Here is a 16,872-nt window from a genome sequence, read left to right on the forward strand (position 1 = left end):
ACCTAACCCTGCTCTGATAAAAATTAAACGAAGAAGGCAGTTATCCCCACACACACACCCACACCCACGCACTTGCTTGAGACTAGTTGACCAGAAATCTACAGAAATTCTCTCTCTCTCTCTCTCTCTCTCTCTCTCTCTCTCTCTCTCTCTCTCTCTCTCTCTCTCTCTCTCTCTCTCTCTCTCTCTCTAGCTCTCTCTCTCTCTCTCTCTCTCTCTCTCCCTCCCTCCCTCCCTCCCTCCCTCCCTCTCTCTCTCTCTCTCTCTCTCTCTCTCTCTCTCTCTCTCTCTCTCTCTCTCTCTCTCGTTCTCTCTCTCTCTCGTTCTCTCTCTCTCGTTCTCTCTCTTTTGTTTTAAAAAAGTATTTTATTCTTAGAAATCTTTACTACTGGACTCCATTTTATTGCGGTAGAAATACAAAAACAAAAACTTGATCCTACAGAGTTAACTACCCTTTAGAGGAAATGGCGCCTTGTTTAAGTTTCGATGGCAAGTCAAACGACAAATGAATATAAATAGTAAATCAAGAAAGAAAAAAATATTTATAGCTAGTATATTTCTTAGTTGTAGTTACCTATGGTGAGTTTTGAACGTCTTTTGATATATTCAGGAAGAAGCGTTGACGTGTTTTCCTTTGCAGTAAAACTTTATTAAGACTTAAGTTTATAATATCACTATTATCAGAAAACCGTCCCATGACCTATCACCCCATGCCATGATTTATACGAAAAAGCTACTGCGTTTGTCCATTGCAGTCATCTGCTGTTTTTCACATTATTATTTACTTTATTCAATGCAGTGCAAACAAATAATAAATCGTTTCTAAGTTGCTTACTTTAGTCAAAATCTATGAAGTGATCAGCTCAGCCTCTTGTTACTTCATACTTGTGATTTAGCCAGAGTACTCCAGGCCTCAGAAATTGTGACAGCGATAGTTTTGTTAGTGCGTCACTCACATAAGTATAGTTTGTGTAACACATTTTTTGTTTGCGCATTTAATTTATGACATAATTTACTAGCCCGAGTACTTTGATAGTAAGAGAGATAGATGGACATTTTGACAGTTATTAACACTTTCTTACCGTCAGAGAGCAGTCTATATAACTTCTGTGTAATCGCTGCCTACCAATTTACGGTAGTTAAATATTCCAGCTAAAATACAACAACAATCCTATGTTTGACATTAAATACCTCTACATCGATCATTTGCAATCTCCCTGAAAAAACTACATTACATATTAATCTTTAATACACACACTACAGGAAGACAACACCCCCTTTCAATAATGTTCCGGTTAAATACATATTGCTGACAGCTTTCTTCCTGTAGAGACCGGCCTCAGTGGTGTAATGGTTAGGCCATCGGTCTACAGGCTGGTAGGTACTGGGTTCAGATCCCAGTCGAGGCATGGGATTTTTAATTCAGATACCGACTCCAAACCCTGAGTAAAAGTAAAGTTTGTTTTATTTAACGACGCCGCTAGAGCACATTGATTTTTTATCTTATCATCGGCTATTGGACGTCAAACATATGGTCATTCTGACACTGTTTTTAGAGGAAACCCGCTGTCGCCACATAGGCTACTCTTTTTACTACAGGCAGCAAGGGATCTTTTATTTGCGCTTCCCACAGGCAGGATAGCACAAACCATGGCCTTTGTTGAACCAGTTATGGATCACTGGTCGGTGCAAGTGGTTTACACCTACCCATTGAGCCTTGCGGAGCACTCACTCAGGGTTTACCGGCCTCGGTGGCGTCATGGCAGGCCATCGGTCTACAGGCTGGTAGGTACTGGGTTCGGATCCCAGTCGAGGCATGGGATTTTTAATCCAGATACCGACTCCAAACCCTGAGTGAGTGCTCCGCAAGGCTCAATGGGTAGGTGTAAACCACTTGCACCGACCAGTGATCCATAACTGGTTCAACAAAGGCCATGGTTTGTGCTATCCTGCCTGTGGGAAGTACAACTAAAAGATCCCTTGCTGCTAATTGGAAAGAGTAGCCCATGTAGTGATGACAGTGGGTTTCCTCTCAAAATCTGTGTGGTCCTTAACCATATGCTTGATGCCATATAACCGTAAATAAAATGTGTTGAGTGCGTCGTTAAAATAAAACATTTCTTTCTTTCTTCCTGTAGAAGGGCGGGACGTAGCCCAGTGGTAAAGTGCTCGCTCGATGCGTGGTCGGTCTGGGATCAATCCCTGTCAGTAGGCTCATTGGGCTATTTCTCGTGCCAGCCAGTGTGCCACGACTGTTACATCAAAGGCCATGGTATGTGCTATCCTGTCTATCATATAAAAGATCCCTTGCTACTAATGGGAAAATGTAGCAGGTTTGCTCTTAAGACTGTCAGAAATTACCAAGTGTTTGACATCTAGTAGCCGATGATTAATAAATCACTGTGCTCTAGTGGTGTCGTTAAACAAAACATACTTTAACTTTTTGCCTGTAGTGTGTGTATTAGTGATTAATATATGATTTTTTTATCAGGGAGCTCGAAAATGATCGATGTAAAGGTATCTAACATCAAACATATATGATTATTGTTTTATTAGTGCAGAAATATTTTACTGTTTGGTAGGCAGCGATTGCACAGAAGGCCTCAGACCACAATTAATTTCGCTATATGTTTCTATATAGCCTTAGTGGCTATAACATTTTTATTAATATCAGCAGGCCCGTGAAGTTTTGTATGTACCTTTGCCTGCATGGGGGACACACACCCTGAAAAGGACAACCCCTGTTGTCCAGCTCTTTCTCCCAGCATATTGGTTTAAACAGACACACCCTCTAAACCAGGCCGGAGTACACCCATTTTACACAAAAAGCACTACTTTTGCATGGGCCGGAATTACCACAAACAAGTCTTCAATGTCAACAAGTTACACATGTTTACAAACTACATGCTATCCCCTGTCACTTCAGTCAAACAGTTGCCACTTCATAGCTGTCTGCCATGAAATAATCACAGTCAAACAGCAGACTACTTGCGCGGTGAAACTTCCGGATTTTGGACAACCAAATGGGAAGATAACTGTAATCTGAGGCCAGAATATATATAGATTGGTCTCCAACAGTAAGAGAGTGTTGATAACTGTCCATATGTCCATCTAGCTCTCTTATTGCCAGAGTACTCTGGCTAATCATTTGCATGTTCATGATGGGTTATGTCAAGAAAATGAGTTACCTGAATTTGTTTTTGTATTTAAATGGTTTACACAAATGTTCCATTCTCATAGGCCAATACTGTGCCATTCAAGAACTAGACGGACCTTTGGACAGTTGTGATCACTCTCTTAACCAGAAATACCTTTATAGCAAAAACACAGAATTTCTGCCTACAACTGGGTAGGCAAAGTTTTCCACTCTAATACAACAAATCTTCCACAATAACTAACAGGCTGTAGATACTGGATCCGTCGAAAGTTTTTCTATCATTATTCGTGTTCATTGTACCTGTAGTTGTCAACATCATGACATTGTCCAATGATTGCCTTTTAGTATGTAAATTAATCATATAATGTGACTGACTTAATAAAATATATATTCTACATATTATATACTACTACTACTATATAGATATTACATACATGTATATGCATGAACTTAGAAAGCAGTACAAAATAGTTTTTCTGGTTTCAGTATGAAAATGTATGTTTTTATATTTTTACAAACATATAGATAATACTAGGATGAGTGGGAAAAAGAACCGTCGACGATCAAGTTTGGCTCCAAACCGAGTATCTATGGTAACTGTCACAGATTCCAGAGGTCCAGGTAATAATTTATGTTTTTTAGAACTGAATAAGTAATTAGCAATGCTGTGGAGACTTTTGTGGAGTTTTCAGTTATTTCTATTTACCACATGTATGTAGTCAACTGCTATTGTAAAAAACCCACTTAGCATTTATTTTGTATATGTTGATAACACTAATGGCTGTGGTGTTGTTTTGTTTAACAGAACTTCACAGGTTGATTGATCCTGATCTTCCAGATGAAATTAGGCTTGCTAAGCTGTCTTCTGTTTGTCTAGAGGTTTGTGCTATAACTTAATGACACTAGTGATTGTTTTTTCATTTCTTCTTACATTGTGCTTTTACTTAAGGTATAAAAAAACTGAAACAAAACTTCGTTTTTTTGTATAGAAATTGAACTGTGTATAATAAGACATACATGTGTATAATACTTTTTAAATTTTGTTTGCCTTTATCCAAGTAATGATAAGGAAACAACCAGTAGTTATATATGCATTAGAAATATTATTTGAAGTCCGAGAGTACTTTTGGATAAACCGATGTATATTTGAAATACATGATGGTACTTTTTTTAATTCAAATGTATATTACTGTATATGAATAAACACTTTATGTAACTCATAACAATTGCCACATATACACATATATTTCTGAATATATATTGTTTCTGAAGATATAATTCCTTTTTTACTTCTCTTTTTTTTCAAATATATAAATAAAATACTGACAGGCAGACACAAACTGAAATGTTGTAAATGGTCTTATAATATAAATATTAAATATTATTTAAAAAATAAAACAAATAATCATATTATGATGTTGTTGCCACTGTGCTGTATAGCATTGTGTATTTGATGTTTCAGCACACACTGCAGAATATGGGCATGGAGGACTGTCCTCACTTTGACTGGTTCAAGAAGACAGGTATTTTCATCACTTCATCTATTTAGTGGTTGGGTCATGTGTTCATGAAAAGAGAAAACGGTCCAAGTGTTTTACAATTTCATCAAAACTACTACTAATAGTCATCATTTTCATGGAATGCCGAGTTTAGGAATCAGAAAATGGACACTTGTATGATATCAATTTAAAAAAACTTTAAACAATAATAGTAATGTATGACATTATTCTTCAACTATAAATAAACAAAATACCCAAAACATTTAACACAGAGACATTATGAACATGAATGATGATGAGATGAATGATGAAGCTCAGAGCTCACCCTGTACATTGCCAAATTAGTTTAACATGCTTGTAAATGTTTTGTTTTATTTTCAGCACAAGAAAACATTGGAAGTCTAATTTCTCAACTACAGGAGGATGGTGTCTTTGAACAAGCTTGTCAAAAAGACAGGTTTATATCCCACCTAGTTTTGTGAACTTGTTTATCTTAGTTGCTTATTAGTCTAGACTATAGATCTGTATTCATATTTTTAAGCACAGTGAAAGTTATAGTAAAAGTTAAACTAAAATTTATGCATTGATTCCAAAGTTCCATTGTCTAAAGGTCATGATTAATTCACACCTTATACACCATAATCATTAAATAATTGTCAGAAGGTCCAATTTCAAACAGAAATTAGAAATATATACTTACTTCAATAAATTTCACTTTGGTTATTTTCATTGCTTGTTATTTATTTATTTTTTAAAAGTTATATTCAACGTCAAAAATATCATCTTATTTCCATATATGCAGTAACAGAATAAACAAGCTTCATGTCGGACAACAAAAGGTCATTTGGTATTGAATACACATTGACACTGATTTGTGTGTGTGTTTTAAACTTTAAAGTGAATAATTATTTCTGTTTTAGGTTACTACCAAACCCTGTTAATGAAGACCTGGATGCAAGAATAGCAGATGCAGAATTATCCATTAATGGGTAAGAATTGGAGAATTTACAACCCTTTCCTCGGCATAATTCACCATAGGCCAATCAAGAGAAGGGTTCATTTTCAATTGCAGCATTCTGGAAAAAACATTAATAGCTTCTCTAATATTTTAATATTGAGATGAGCAAAGGTTCCAGTGGCTCCACGTGATTTTGATTATTTATTGTACAGCTGCCTCATATTTACATGTTTATTTCTTTCATCTGTTTTAAAAAGCAGCATGTTAAAGTGGTTTTACCTCTTTGGGGTCAGCATTTTCATGTTTGAAGCAGAAATATTCAAGTATAATATACATTTTTAAAAATCCTTGTTCTTCAGTACAAAATGTCCCCTCATTACATGTTGTTTGGTTGTTTGTTACTTTATCGTTATGGTTTTCAGCTTGGAAAGTGAAAAGCAGAAATGGGATGATATTTCCAACGAACTTGATGAGAAGGTTAAACAAGCCGAGTTGTAAGTTCTGTTCAGAATCTTGTATATTATCGAGTCTTTAAGTCGCTGTTCCTGTAGAACGGATTATTCCTTTCCTTGGAATTTATATTATATTCATCTTTGGTGTGCCTTGTCTAAATGCACACAATATTTACAAAATTGTACACTCTTGATTATAAATTAACATTGATCTATCTTCAGTTTATATGTTACTATTGCCTTTGAAAATATTACAGTAACTATTTTGTATTTGTTGTATGTTGGAGAATATTTGTTTTGTTATATTATAAGTTTTAAATAAGTTAAGAACATATATGCTATTGTTTGTATAGGAGTAACATGTTTTATTCATATTTCTTATTTCAGTAATTCTAAATGGTGCGAAAAGCGGTCCATTTTTTAGCAGATAAAATAAAAATTCACCTGCTAAAATTACTAAAACATCACAGGTCATTATTCAAGTGACACTTGTATGTACGATAATCTCATCTTCCATGTAGCCGATTCTTGATTCTGTTGTATTTTAACTTTATAATGCTCTAAAATAAATCTCAATGGAACTGATTTACCGCACACTGTCCCAAACCCTCCACTCATCCTATGCTGTCTTATTTCCAGCAGGTAATTTTTGTCCTTAGCAGGCCATATTTCTTTTTGTGTGCTACTTAATTTTTTTTACCAGCAGGTTATATTTTAATTCCTATTTTGAGCCCTGCATTTGAATTATTATATTTGTGTAGTAGATAATGTGTAATTGAATGATTAGATTTGTGTTTGTGTAGTAGATAACGTGTAATTGACTGATTAGATTTGTGTTTGTGTAGTAGATAATGTGTAATTGAATGATTAGATTGGTGTTTGTGTAGTAGATAATGTGTAATTGAATGATTGTGTAGTAGATAATGTGTAATTGAATGATTAGATTTGTCTTTGTGTAGTAGATAATGAGTAATTGAATGATTAGATTTGTGTTTGTGTAGTAGATAATGTGTAATTGAATGATTAGATTTGTCTTTGTGTAGTAGATAATGTATACCAGTATTTGACTTATATCAGGGAAAAGGAAAAGAAGGAAGTGCATGTTTCCCGCCTGCCTGACAGTGTGAAGATTCAGTCGAGGGATTACTACACTCCTACTTCTGATTACCAGGTCATGGTAACCGACGTCCAGCAACACGTCAACAAAGCCGCATTGTCGGTAAGTGTGACTACCAACCTTTAACAGACCTCAACATGAAAAAAATTAAGAGGAGTGATTAATTGCTTACTGTACATTATTGTGATCCATTTAAAATATTGCCATATCAATAGCATATAAATTCACATGTTACGGCAGAGTATGACAAATATTTTGAAAAAGACTAGCCACAGGGCTAGTGGGTTTGTGAAAACCACTAGCCCACCAAGATAAAGCACTAGCCCAAATTCCTGATCAATTATAACTGGATTTTTATACAATTTTTTGTAACATTACACATTTACGAGTATAACAGTAAAATAAAACAAACACTTAAAACATGTTGTAACTTTCAGTTTTTTATCATGTTGTACGTTTGTTTTTTTGTCAAGTGTGATCCATCGTCATCCGCGTTTTCGCGTTTGCCCTCCCCCAGGGGAAAAATAATTGAGCAAACTCATGGTTGATATCTAAACCCACGATCAAAATAATTAAATTTAAATGAGGTTACGACAGTGTGACACACGGTAATAGATGGTTCAGTGTATTCAGTAGTGGGTTATACATTTAGGGTCCTACTATTTATGTCGCCAGGAACGGTGATGCCAATTGCTCAAATACAGGGCATTATCCCGTGTCAGACCGATATCAAAAGAATATAACGGCGACATCTAATCCGTTGTTAATTGATGAACAAAAAAGGTATCATCTTGTATCGGCAGCTGTGACGCATTATCAAGACCGATACACAAATAGGTTAAGCAGTCATTGCATGTGCGTTACCATTAAAGTAAATTGTTTTCCTGATTGCCGATAACCACATGTCAGCGAAGTGTAAAATTAGAAAACAACAGGTAAATAAAACAAACACTGAAATTCAAAGCATGACCGGGGTTTACTTGATTGAGATTAACCTGTCATCGCAATTGGTGATTTCCAAGTTCTTAAGTGCGAGATTTCCAAGTTCATATGTGCGAGATTAACTACCACGTGACGTGTCCAACCAATCAAAACACGCATGTCATTAAACTTATTTCCTGTGCCAGAAACTTGAAAGGGAAAAGTAAACAATGCATGCTGTAACTGTGGCGATGCAGTTTGCAGACCTAGTTCAAGTGGATTATCATTATATACTGATTGCGTTGTTGATATTATTCGATGACAAACGTCACAATCAACGAAATTTCAGCCGAGAGAAAAAAAAAAAAACACGATCGAGTGATAAGGAGGGGGGGGTGGAAACCACTAGCCCTGTGGGCAAGTGGTTTTGCGGTTCTCACTAGCCCGAACTTAAAAACCACTAGTCACGGGCGTCGGGCTAGCGGATTTGTCGAACTCTGGTTAAGGGGAGCTAAAATTACATTATTGTGATCCATTTACAATATTGTCCATATTGATAGCATATAAATTCACATGCTATGGGGAGCCAAAAATTACTCGTTTTGAACTAAGGTCAACGACAGTCACTTTTCGTACCCTTGTTTTGGCTTCGTACACAATAAATAAAACATATTCAACAGTAAAGTTTTGATATATTTGACAAAAGGTACTTTTTATTTCTTTAATCTATTAAAACTTAAATTTAATATTTTCGCCAGAATTAAGAAAAATAAAAACATATCGACCTGTAAACAGCGTTTTCTGCTTTCTATAGAATTTTGACAGTGGTCAAAGTCAGTAGACCACTTTTCGTTTTAATGTCATGAAGCATTGTAATAATATATTGTATATTGTAATTTTAATAACAAAATATTTTATTTGCCAAAAACCTTTTTAAACAGACTACAAACTCAGAATAGACTCTTCAAGTGTTACATAGTTTTGCAGTTTACCATGTTTACAACAAAAGTAGCACTCCTGTCAGATACATAACACTTTAAGATTTTGACACACATTTATTAGTCCCCTACCAGTACAACCGGAGGGGACTATAGGTTTGTCTGTCACATATAATTTTCAGGATGTTTTTTTCATAATACCTCCAGATACGAGTTTAAAAAAAAATTGTATAGCTATCATGATGCAGATCATGGCAATTGGCCCCTTCTTGTTTTTTTAAGAGTTATGGCCATGGACCTTAGGAGATATGAAAGTTTGTTTTCCAGGGGTGTTTTTGTCAATGCCTCAAGATATTGAGCTGAACTGTTTTGTATAGCTTTTATCATGTACTATGAAGTTTACCATCATAGACATTTACCAATTTGGACCCAGTAGGGGGCATGTATTGTTTTAGCAGTACTCTCAGAATGCTTGTTGACAGTTATTAATCAGGATGGATGTTTTTAGATGGAAGAAAGTTGCTGTTCGGTAAACCTTCTTCAAACAAGCCACCAGAAAGTTTCAGCTCTACTAGAGACCGGATGCAATCAGCTCTGTAAGTATTTATTCTTACAACTTTAATAATATACATTTAGCATATTTGTTGGATCTATAAGTGTAGGTGTCACTGAAGTCTGCTACGGCTATCTTTAGAGAAAGAGGTTTTGCTGTAATCGGAGCCTTGGTTATTATTGTATTGAAAAAGAAAACGAAACATTAAAGGATCATAGCAATTTTTTTTAAGTAATATTGACAAAATCACATTTTTTTAAATATTAGGGGTCATCCATTTAGTACGTACGCACAATTTTCCGATTTTTTGCACACACACCCCCCCCCCCCCACGCATGCGTACGCCAGTGCCCATACCCCCCCTTGCGTACATACGCAAAAGATCGTCAGTCAGTACCAGTAAATGTAGACCATGCCACCGTCGATGTCATCATTGTATACTATAATTAATGAATACTGCTCATTGTACAAATGTATTAAACAACGCTTGACGACGAATAAAATGTTTCTAAATGTATTATAAACCGGAACGTCTGCTCTGTTTTAATTACAAAAAAATTCAAATCATGTTTAATGATTTAATCACAAAACTATAAAACTGGAACTAACTCGGAACTATAAACCTAAAAGTCGGAACTTAGTACCAGTAGGTACAACTTTTTGGGGCACATGACAACAAAATATTGATAAACAATAGGACTGCCTAGATCAATGAGAAAATTTGTAGTGTTATTCATCCAATGCCTCCCAAGGTACACCAAGGGCCTCAAAAATATTTCTGTAGATCGGCGGTGCAAATACAGGCTCTGCTTCCTCAGTTAAGACTGCGTCGCCGTTGAGGTGTTCAGGATCATCATGAATGGCCTCATAGACATCCGGCCCTTCATCCATTGTTTCAACCGTACACCCTCCTCCACGGCGATGCCTGGTCACTGACGCTATTGATGGGAAATAGATTCCACACTTCTTGCACACACGCCCATCAATGTCCTTCATTATTGTAGGGCAGTATGAATCGTACGGGATCTCCTTGTATATCTTGAGTACTTGGGGTACACGCGATGTCAAAGCCAAACAGGCGCCGACGATCTAGAACATCAGTAAATAATCAAATTAACTATATATATATATATTGTAATTTTACCCTAATAACACACACACACACACACACCCGCCGTACGCAAAATGGCTGTTAAATTTTTAACCCCCCCACACCCCCAAAATGCGTACGTACTAAAAGTATGCCCCCTTACCAGTACTGGCAACCTTGGGTTGGTTTGGCTCAGATAAAATGTACAACTCTGGTTTCCTGAAAGTTTTAATGTATACACAACAATACTAGAGCACATTGATTTAGTAATCATTGGCTACTTGATGTCAACATTTGGTAATAATGACATGTAGTCTTCACAGAAGGCTTGCTACATTTTGCCATTAGCAGCAGGGATCTTTTATATGCACTTTTCTAGACAACAGCACATACCACAGCCTTTGAAATTGGAATGAACAGTGTGTATGTACAGATGTTTATATGTGCATAATCAGCCAAATGTTACAGTACTTGGGCTTCTTGTTCTGCAACAATTTTTGTTTTGTTTAACGACACCACTAGAGCACATTGATTTAGTAATCATCAGCTATTGGTTGTCAAACATTTGGTAATTTTGACATATAGTCTTAGAGAGGAAACCTGCTACATTTTTCCATTAGTAGCAAGGGATCTTTTATATGCACCATCCCATAAGCAGGATAAAACATACCAGTCATGATGCACTCTGCAGCTCTGGCTGGAACGAGCAATAGCCCAATGCAGTGGTGTATCTATGGAAAATAGCGCCTATGGCAAGCACTGAAATTGCACCCCTGTCCAAACATCTGATATCCATCTTTTAGACGTCCTGACTTTAATAGAAACTGCTCAGTGGGGCCCCCTTTCAAGTGACGCCCAGGGCACGTGCCATACCCTAGGTATGCCACTGGCCCAATGGGCCCACTGACAGGGATCGATCCCAAACCGACTGTGCATCATGCACTTTGTTCTACAACAGACCTTGCAGTGAAAACATTGAGGGAGGGGGTGATTAACTGGTCCTCCAACTTAGATTATGGGAGTCATTTAAGATATTACCATACTGAGCATTCAGGTTTAATCCTTTTGTGAAAGTTTTTTTTTTTAATTCACTAAGGGGAGCTAAAACTTGGTGACAGCTTCCATTAAATGGCAAGGTTGTAAGTTTATTTCGTTGGCCTGCAAAGAACAAAACAAAACCACCCTACCCCTCCAAAATGTGGATTATGTTGTCATCTGATCATTTTATTTTCAGGGAAAGAATCATTTCAGGATGTTGGGAGTCCACGGCAGCAACTAACGAGTCGGTTGGCTGTACCAGATCACAGTTCAGATCAACACATTAATGGAGAAATGTAATCTGGATTTTTAAAAATATACATATTGTAAATAGTAGTCTGTGTTTGTTTTATTGTTTGGTTAACTAGGAGAGTAATTCTCAAGTAAAGATAAAAAGGAAAGGTAATATACATGTATTTATTTGTTTATGAACACCTCAGCACATTTCAAAGTACAGGTATTTGTTGTTTTAAAACATGGTCACTCATCAAATTGAAAGAGAAAGAGAACAAGAAAACCCTGCAAACACAGACTATTCCTTAAAAAAAAATGCAAGGAATAATTTATATACATATTCCCAGTGGCAGACATTATCATTTAATTTTAATTTTTTAATTGGAATATGTCCCCTTAACCTGTGTAAACATACAATGGCTGCAATAAAGATTAAATTGTATTGACAGAATAGTACATACTATGGACATTTATGTACAAGTTGAGTGGCAATCAAATGGAGGCAAAACCCCCCACATCCATGGAGGGCAGTCAATATGGCTATCCATCGTACCGTTGACGAGCGCTCTACCTACATGTAGGTAAAGATAAAAGGCAGGTAATATTTTACAAACCTACAATTATGGGTTATGTCAGAAAGACTTCATTTAATCCACTGCTTATTGAATTATCCATTTCACAACGTCATTGACATTCTAAAACTGAATATATAAACAACCACGTCAATGACATTCTAAAACTGAATATATAAACAAAAAATGGGTTGTGCAAAACTTCGCTTTCACAAGTGACATTTTTCCATACTTGTGTGGTCCTAGTCTGGCTACACAGACTTCTCCCGTACAACCACCTACTGTTCTTCCCAAGTACTAATGGCCTTAGGACGAGAAACGGAGGTGAGTGTTGGGTACTACACCTCGACAGCTCATGTACAGGATTCTGCAGCAGATTGACCAGCTCAGAAGATGAAGTCCAAGTCAATGATGACAGGTTATGTTGACCGTATGTGGCTGGTGAGATTCAAATCTATATCCCTACCATGAGAACAAAATTTGATTCAAGGAATGTTTTTTTTTTTTAACAATACCACTAGAGCACATTGATTTATTAATCGACTTTTGGATGTCAATGATTTGGGAATTTTGATGTAGCCTATAGTCCTACATTTTTCCATTGGTAGCAAAGGATTTTTTATATGCACCATCCCACCGACGAGAGAGCACATACCACGGCCTTTGATATACCAGTTGTGATGTACTAGCTGGAACAAGAAATAACCCATTGGGCCCACCAACAGGGATCCAATCGATCTTAGATGGACCTTGCATCAAGCAAGTGCTTTACCACTGGGTTATGTCCCGTCCCCTCGAGGAAGGTGACCAAACATAACCTACATTGCAATGTAATTGGAAGTCTACCAATTTGATGAGTTTGCATCCAATTGTTTTTGTTTCCTTCTTTCTTTTTAAAGCACATTTTTCATTCTACAAAGAGGAAGTGTTTAGCTATACCTATGACTTCCATTCTTGTGTGTAATTCAAAAACAAAGATGGCAAAGAAAAACAAACTTTTAATCATTATATTTTGTAGTTTACACTGATGATGTCATTGTGTCTTGCTTTTCTTCTGTTTGGATTTGAAAGTTGAATATTTCACAAATGAACCTGAAAATTAAAACAGTTTATGTATAATGTCTACAAACTACCGATTATTATTAGTATTCATACCTATTAACTGGATTCTAACTGGATTGGCAGAACAGTAGGTATTTGATATTAAATGAGCTTGCATTCCATATCAAGTTTATATCCTGGGTAAATTTTCATTAGTCAAGAGCTTTAGCTAATAACTAATGACATTGAACTGGAGCCCACATTCATGTTTATACATGTAGCCCAGTGAAATTATACATGTTCATATTTTATGATGGTGTGACATATCACCGATATGAACCACAATATTTGATATTGACCATAAAACAAGTAACAAACAGGGTGGATTGGGGGGGGGGGGGGGACAATAACCACGTTAGCATATATCAACAAAACTAAAGCCCCAACTATTCCTACTGTGAACAATAATGATAATAACCTATAAGGACAAGGGCAACAACTCCTGCAATCAGTGGTCCAGCAATAGCATACATCCTGGGTGGAAAGAACTTGTGAATATTCTGGTTAACATCAACAAACGGCTGGAAATAAAAAATTAAAAAAATCAGGGAAAAGGTTTTACATATCAATGAGTAGATATTTTATGTGCTGCAAACATTGCTGTAGTTTCACTTCTTATTTTAACTATGAGTCAGGACTGACTGATTAAATTATTACTTTTAAATATTTGGGCTACAATACTTATAATTTCTGAGAGTATTCGTTTTTAATTTTCTTCTTTTTGTGACGTAAAAATGTCGGATAGAGGTATTATTTTTCAGTCTGTGACAGCATCAACTTTTGTGTTCAACTAAAAATTAGTTTCACATTCAGCTCTTATTTCTCACAAACGTAGTCTACATCAATGAAACTTGGTTTATAGTTGCACTTATGGATAAAAAAACTACTTTATTACATAATTATATATATATATATATTTTTTTTTTTAAAGTGTTTTGTTTAACATGCATTGAGATCATGAACATCTGTGGATTCCACTGTAAACAGCACTGAATATCTTCATGGTAGATAATTATGTAAAGTACACTGTTGATAAACATTGGCTGAAAAACAATGCTTGGGATTATTTTTTTTTATTTTTTTTTTTTGGGGGGGGGGGGAGGGGGGGTACTGTTTGTTTATTATACTTCATTCTAATCTTTCTTCTTTCCTTTTGTGGTAACGTGTGTATTACTATATTGTAACATATCATATGTATTCTTGTACATTGTTTATCCTATAACATCAATGTATGGTAGTGATACCAGGGTCCCCAACTCTGGAACTACCGTATTTGTTTTCCAGGAATAAACTTTCTTAAAAAAAAAAAACTTATAATAATTTTTTTATGGTAGATAAATTCTTGTTCTATTTTCTTTGCCAACTCTAGTATGATATTATTTATATTTGACAACAGCTTTTTCCACTCAAATTTGAAGGGAGACAACTTACCAAGATGATTACCCAGATAGTGTAGTATGAGAAGATGGCACCAGCTAAACCAACCATTCCCCAACCTGCTGCTTGGTCCATGCTGGTCGCCTGCAAGAAAACATTGTCATATATCATTTGGCACTGGCATTCACTCGTAAATATCAATTACTATAAGCCTACCTGTACTTATCCACAACATAAATGGTGGATGGAGTTATATGACATGTTATCAAAGACGTCTTAAACAAATCATTAAATATATACAGACTCATACCTAGAGGGTAGTTTGATATGGTAAACTCTACGCTTCATTTTTGTTTTTTTTAAATATGTAGCCTGCAATGTCACAATAATTGAAGGGCCAAAATTTTCATCTTGATGAATTAACTTAGATGGGTGCATGCACCTCGCCATGAGACAAAATGCTTATTAAAACACCATAATTGTTAGATCTACTGTAGAATTACTTGCCTTGTTCTTTAGGCCAAGTGTTGCAATCACTTGACATACTGGACACCTTGTAGTTACAGCCACCAACTACAGACTACTTAGTAGAGTGTGCTGGGGTGTTAAAATCTAGACCCAGCATAGCATACTGAATATCAAGTTGTTACATCAAACCTGTTTTTAATATTGGAATATCTTTGGCTAATTTGAGCAGGAACCTGAGGGTGCGAAATGTATACTACCCCTTTCAGCGATCCTGTATCCGCCTTAAAGTTAAATTGAAGTAACTTAGTAAGGCACATGTCGGATTGTCCACTGTTCAAAGACCATTCGACATGTTTTTGAGATGTGTAATAAACAACATAGTATGAGTTATGTGGTGAACTTCTCGGAATTGCATGTTGTAACGTGTAAAACTGAAAAATTTAAACAAATGCTAAGGAGTATACTACCTACCATTTTGGAGAAGCGCTATAGGTTGCATAGTACCAAAGAAGAGAGTACCGTGTCAAAGTTCGACGTGAACGGAGTAAAAGCAGCTGTGGGTGTGATTGGTAGTAATATGTGACATTGATTATTTGTGCAAATACTATTATCCATTGACAATAAATAAATACACTTTTATTTGTTATACAGTTGTTATGCAGTATATACCAGAGGTTGAAACTAATGCGGGGTACCCCCAAAAATGGAACTGCAATTTTCAGCAAAAATGACAGTTGCTATTAAAAACATAAATTAAATCTCTTAAATGATACGTGACCCCCCATTTTCTTGCAGCTAGATTAGATGTGAGGTGCCACACTTTCTATTGCTGTACTTCCTGGGTGTGTTGAAACGCTGCTTATATTAGTTTTATTAGTAAACGTTAACATTATCGGCAATAGGAATTGATTTTGTCTAATGGTACCTATAAAATAGTGGTTTGGTCTAAAATCCTTAACCCCATTTACTGGGTGTCTTAACTTGCAGTTATTTCGACGCTGTCACCACATAGGTTACTTCTGTGGAATAGCAGAACCGGATCTTTTCCCAGACGAGATATTTCATCTTAATTTAGAGGTTAATTTAACAGAAAAGACTCGCCAACCAATATCTAAACTGCGTGCACCGTGTGGGTATGTGTGAGAGACGGAGAGGGAGAGAGAGAGAGAGAGACTGATATAATAAAAATGCTATTTCCTCATATTGTGTTTGTAATTGGGACTTTAATCTGAACAGTACATGTAAAACTGGGCATAATTTTAAAATACTACGTACTCTCCAAAGGTGATTGTTAGCCTATATTATCAGGAACAAATTGATTGTGATCAAATCATGTCTCCGCTATTTGGAGAAAGTTAATTTTAAGAAATTAACATATGTCACATTTTTGGTGGAGG

General features: G+C 36.0%; 2 protein-coding genes across 2 annotated transcripts; one reads left to right on the plus strand and one right to left on the minus strand.

The window, feature by feature from the left end:
* The first annotated feature begins 439 nt into the window (after positions 1–439).
* LOC121384476 lies at positions 440–12,059 on the plus strand. Its single transcript, XM_041514885.1, has 10 exons — positions 440–579; positions 3,683–3,778; positions 3,963–4,036; positions 4,620–4,680; positions 5,038–5,113; positions 5,577–5,645; positions 6,037–6,108; positions 7,144–7,285; positions 9,551–9,638; positions 11,920–12,059. Exons 2-10 carry the CDS (start codon positions 3,694–3,696, stop codon positions 12,021–12,023), a joined length of 771 nt encoding a protein of 256 aa, XP_041370819.1. The 5' UTR covers positions 440–579; positions 3,683–3,693; the 3' UTR covers positions 12,024–12,059.
* A 1,455-nt stretch (positions 12,060–13,514) lies between these two features.
* LOC121384477 (dolichol phosphate-mannose biosynthesis regulatory protein-like) lies at positions 13,515–16,002 on the minus strand. Its single transcript, XM_041514886.1, has 4 exons — positions 15,947–16,002; positions 15,062–15,151; positions 14,049–14,151; positions 13,515–13,621 (listed from the first exon to the last, which is right to left on the minus strand). Exons 1-4 carry the CDS (start codon positions 15,947–15,949, stop codon positions 13,563–13,565), a joined length of 255 nt encoding a protein of 84 aa, XP_041370820.1. The 5' UTR covers positions 15,950–16,002; the 3' UTR covers positions 13,515–13,562.
* Between the last annotated feature and the right edge of the window lie 870 nt (positions 16,003–16,872).

Source organism: Gigantopelta aegis, chromosome 10 (genome assembly GCF_016097555.1).
Source record: "Gigantopelta aegis isolate Gae_Host chromosome 10, Gae_host_genome, whole genome shotgun sequence".
NCBI classification, from domain to species: domain Eukaryota; kingdom Metazoa; phylum Mollusca; class Gastropoda; order Neomphalida; family Peltospiridae; genus Gigantopelta; species Gigantopelta aegis.

Coding starts and splice junctions, on each gene's coding strand:
- LOC121384476 (XM_041514885.1), top strand. CDS start 3,694: ATGAGTGGGAAAAAGAACCGTCGACGATCAAGTTTGGCTCCAAACCGA. Junction 4,037..4,619: donor TGTCTTCTGTTTGTCTAGAG/GTTTGTGCTATA, acceptor TTGATGTTTCAG/CACACACTGCAGAATATGGG. Junction 7,286..9,550: donor TCAACAAAGCCGCATTGTCG/GTAAGTGTGACT, acceptor GGATGTTTTTAG/ATGGAAGAAAGTTGCTGTTC.
- LOC121384477 (XM_041514886.1), bottom strand. Junction 14,152..15,061: donor CTATCTGGGTAATCATCTTG/GTAAGTTGTCTC, acceptor TTTTATTTCCAG/CCGTTTGTTGATGTTAACCA. Junction 13,622..14,048: donor TGTTGCCCTTGTCCTTATAG/GTTATTATCATT, acceptor TTTAATTTTCAG/GTTCATTTGTGAAATATTCA.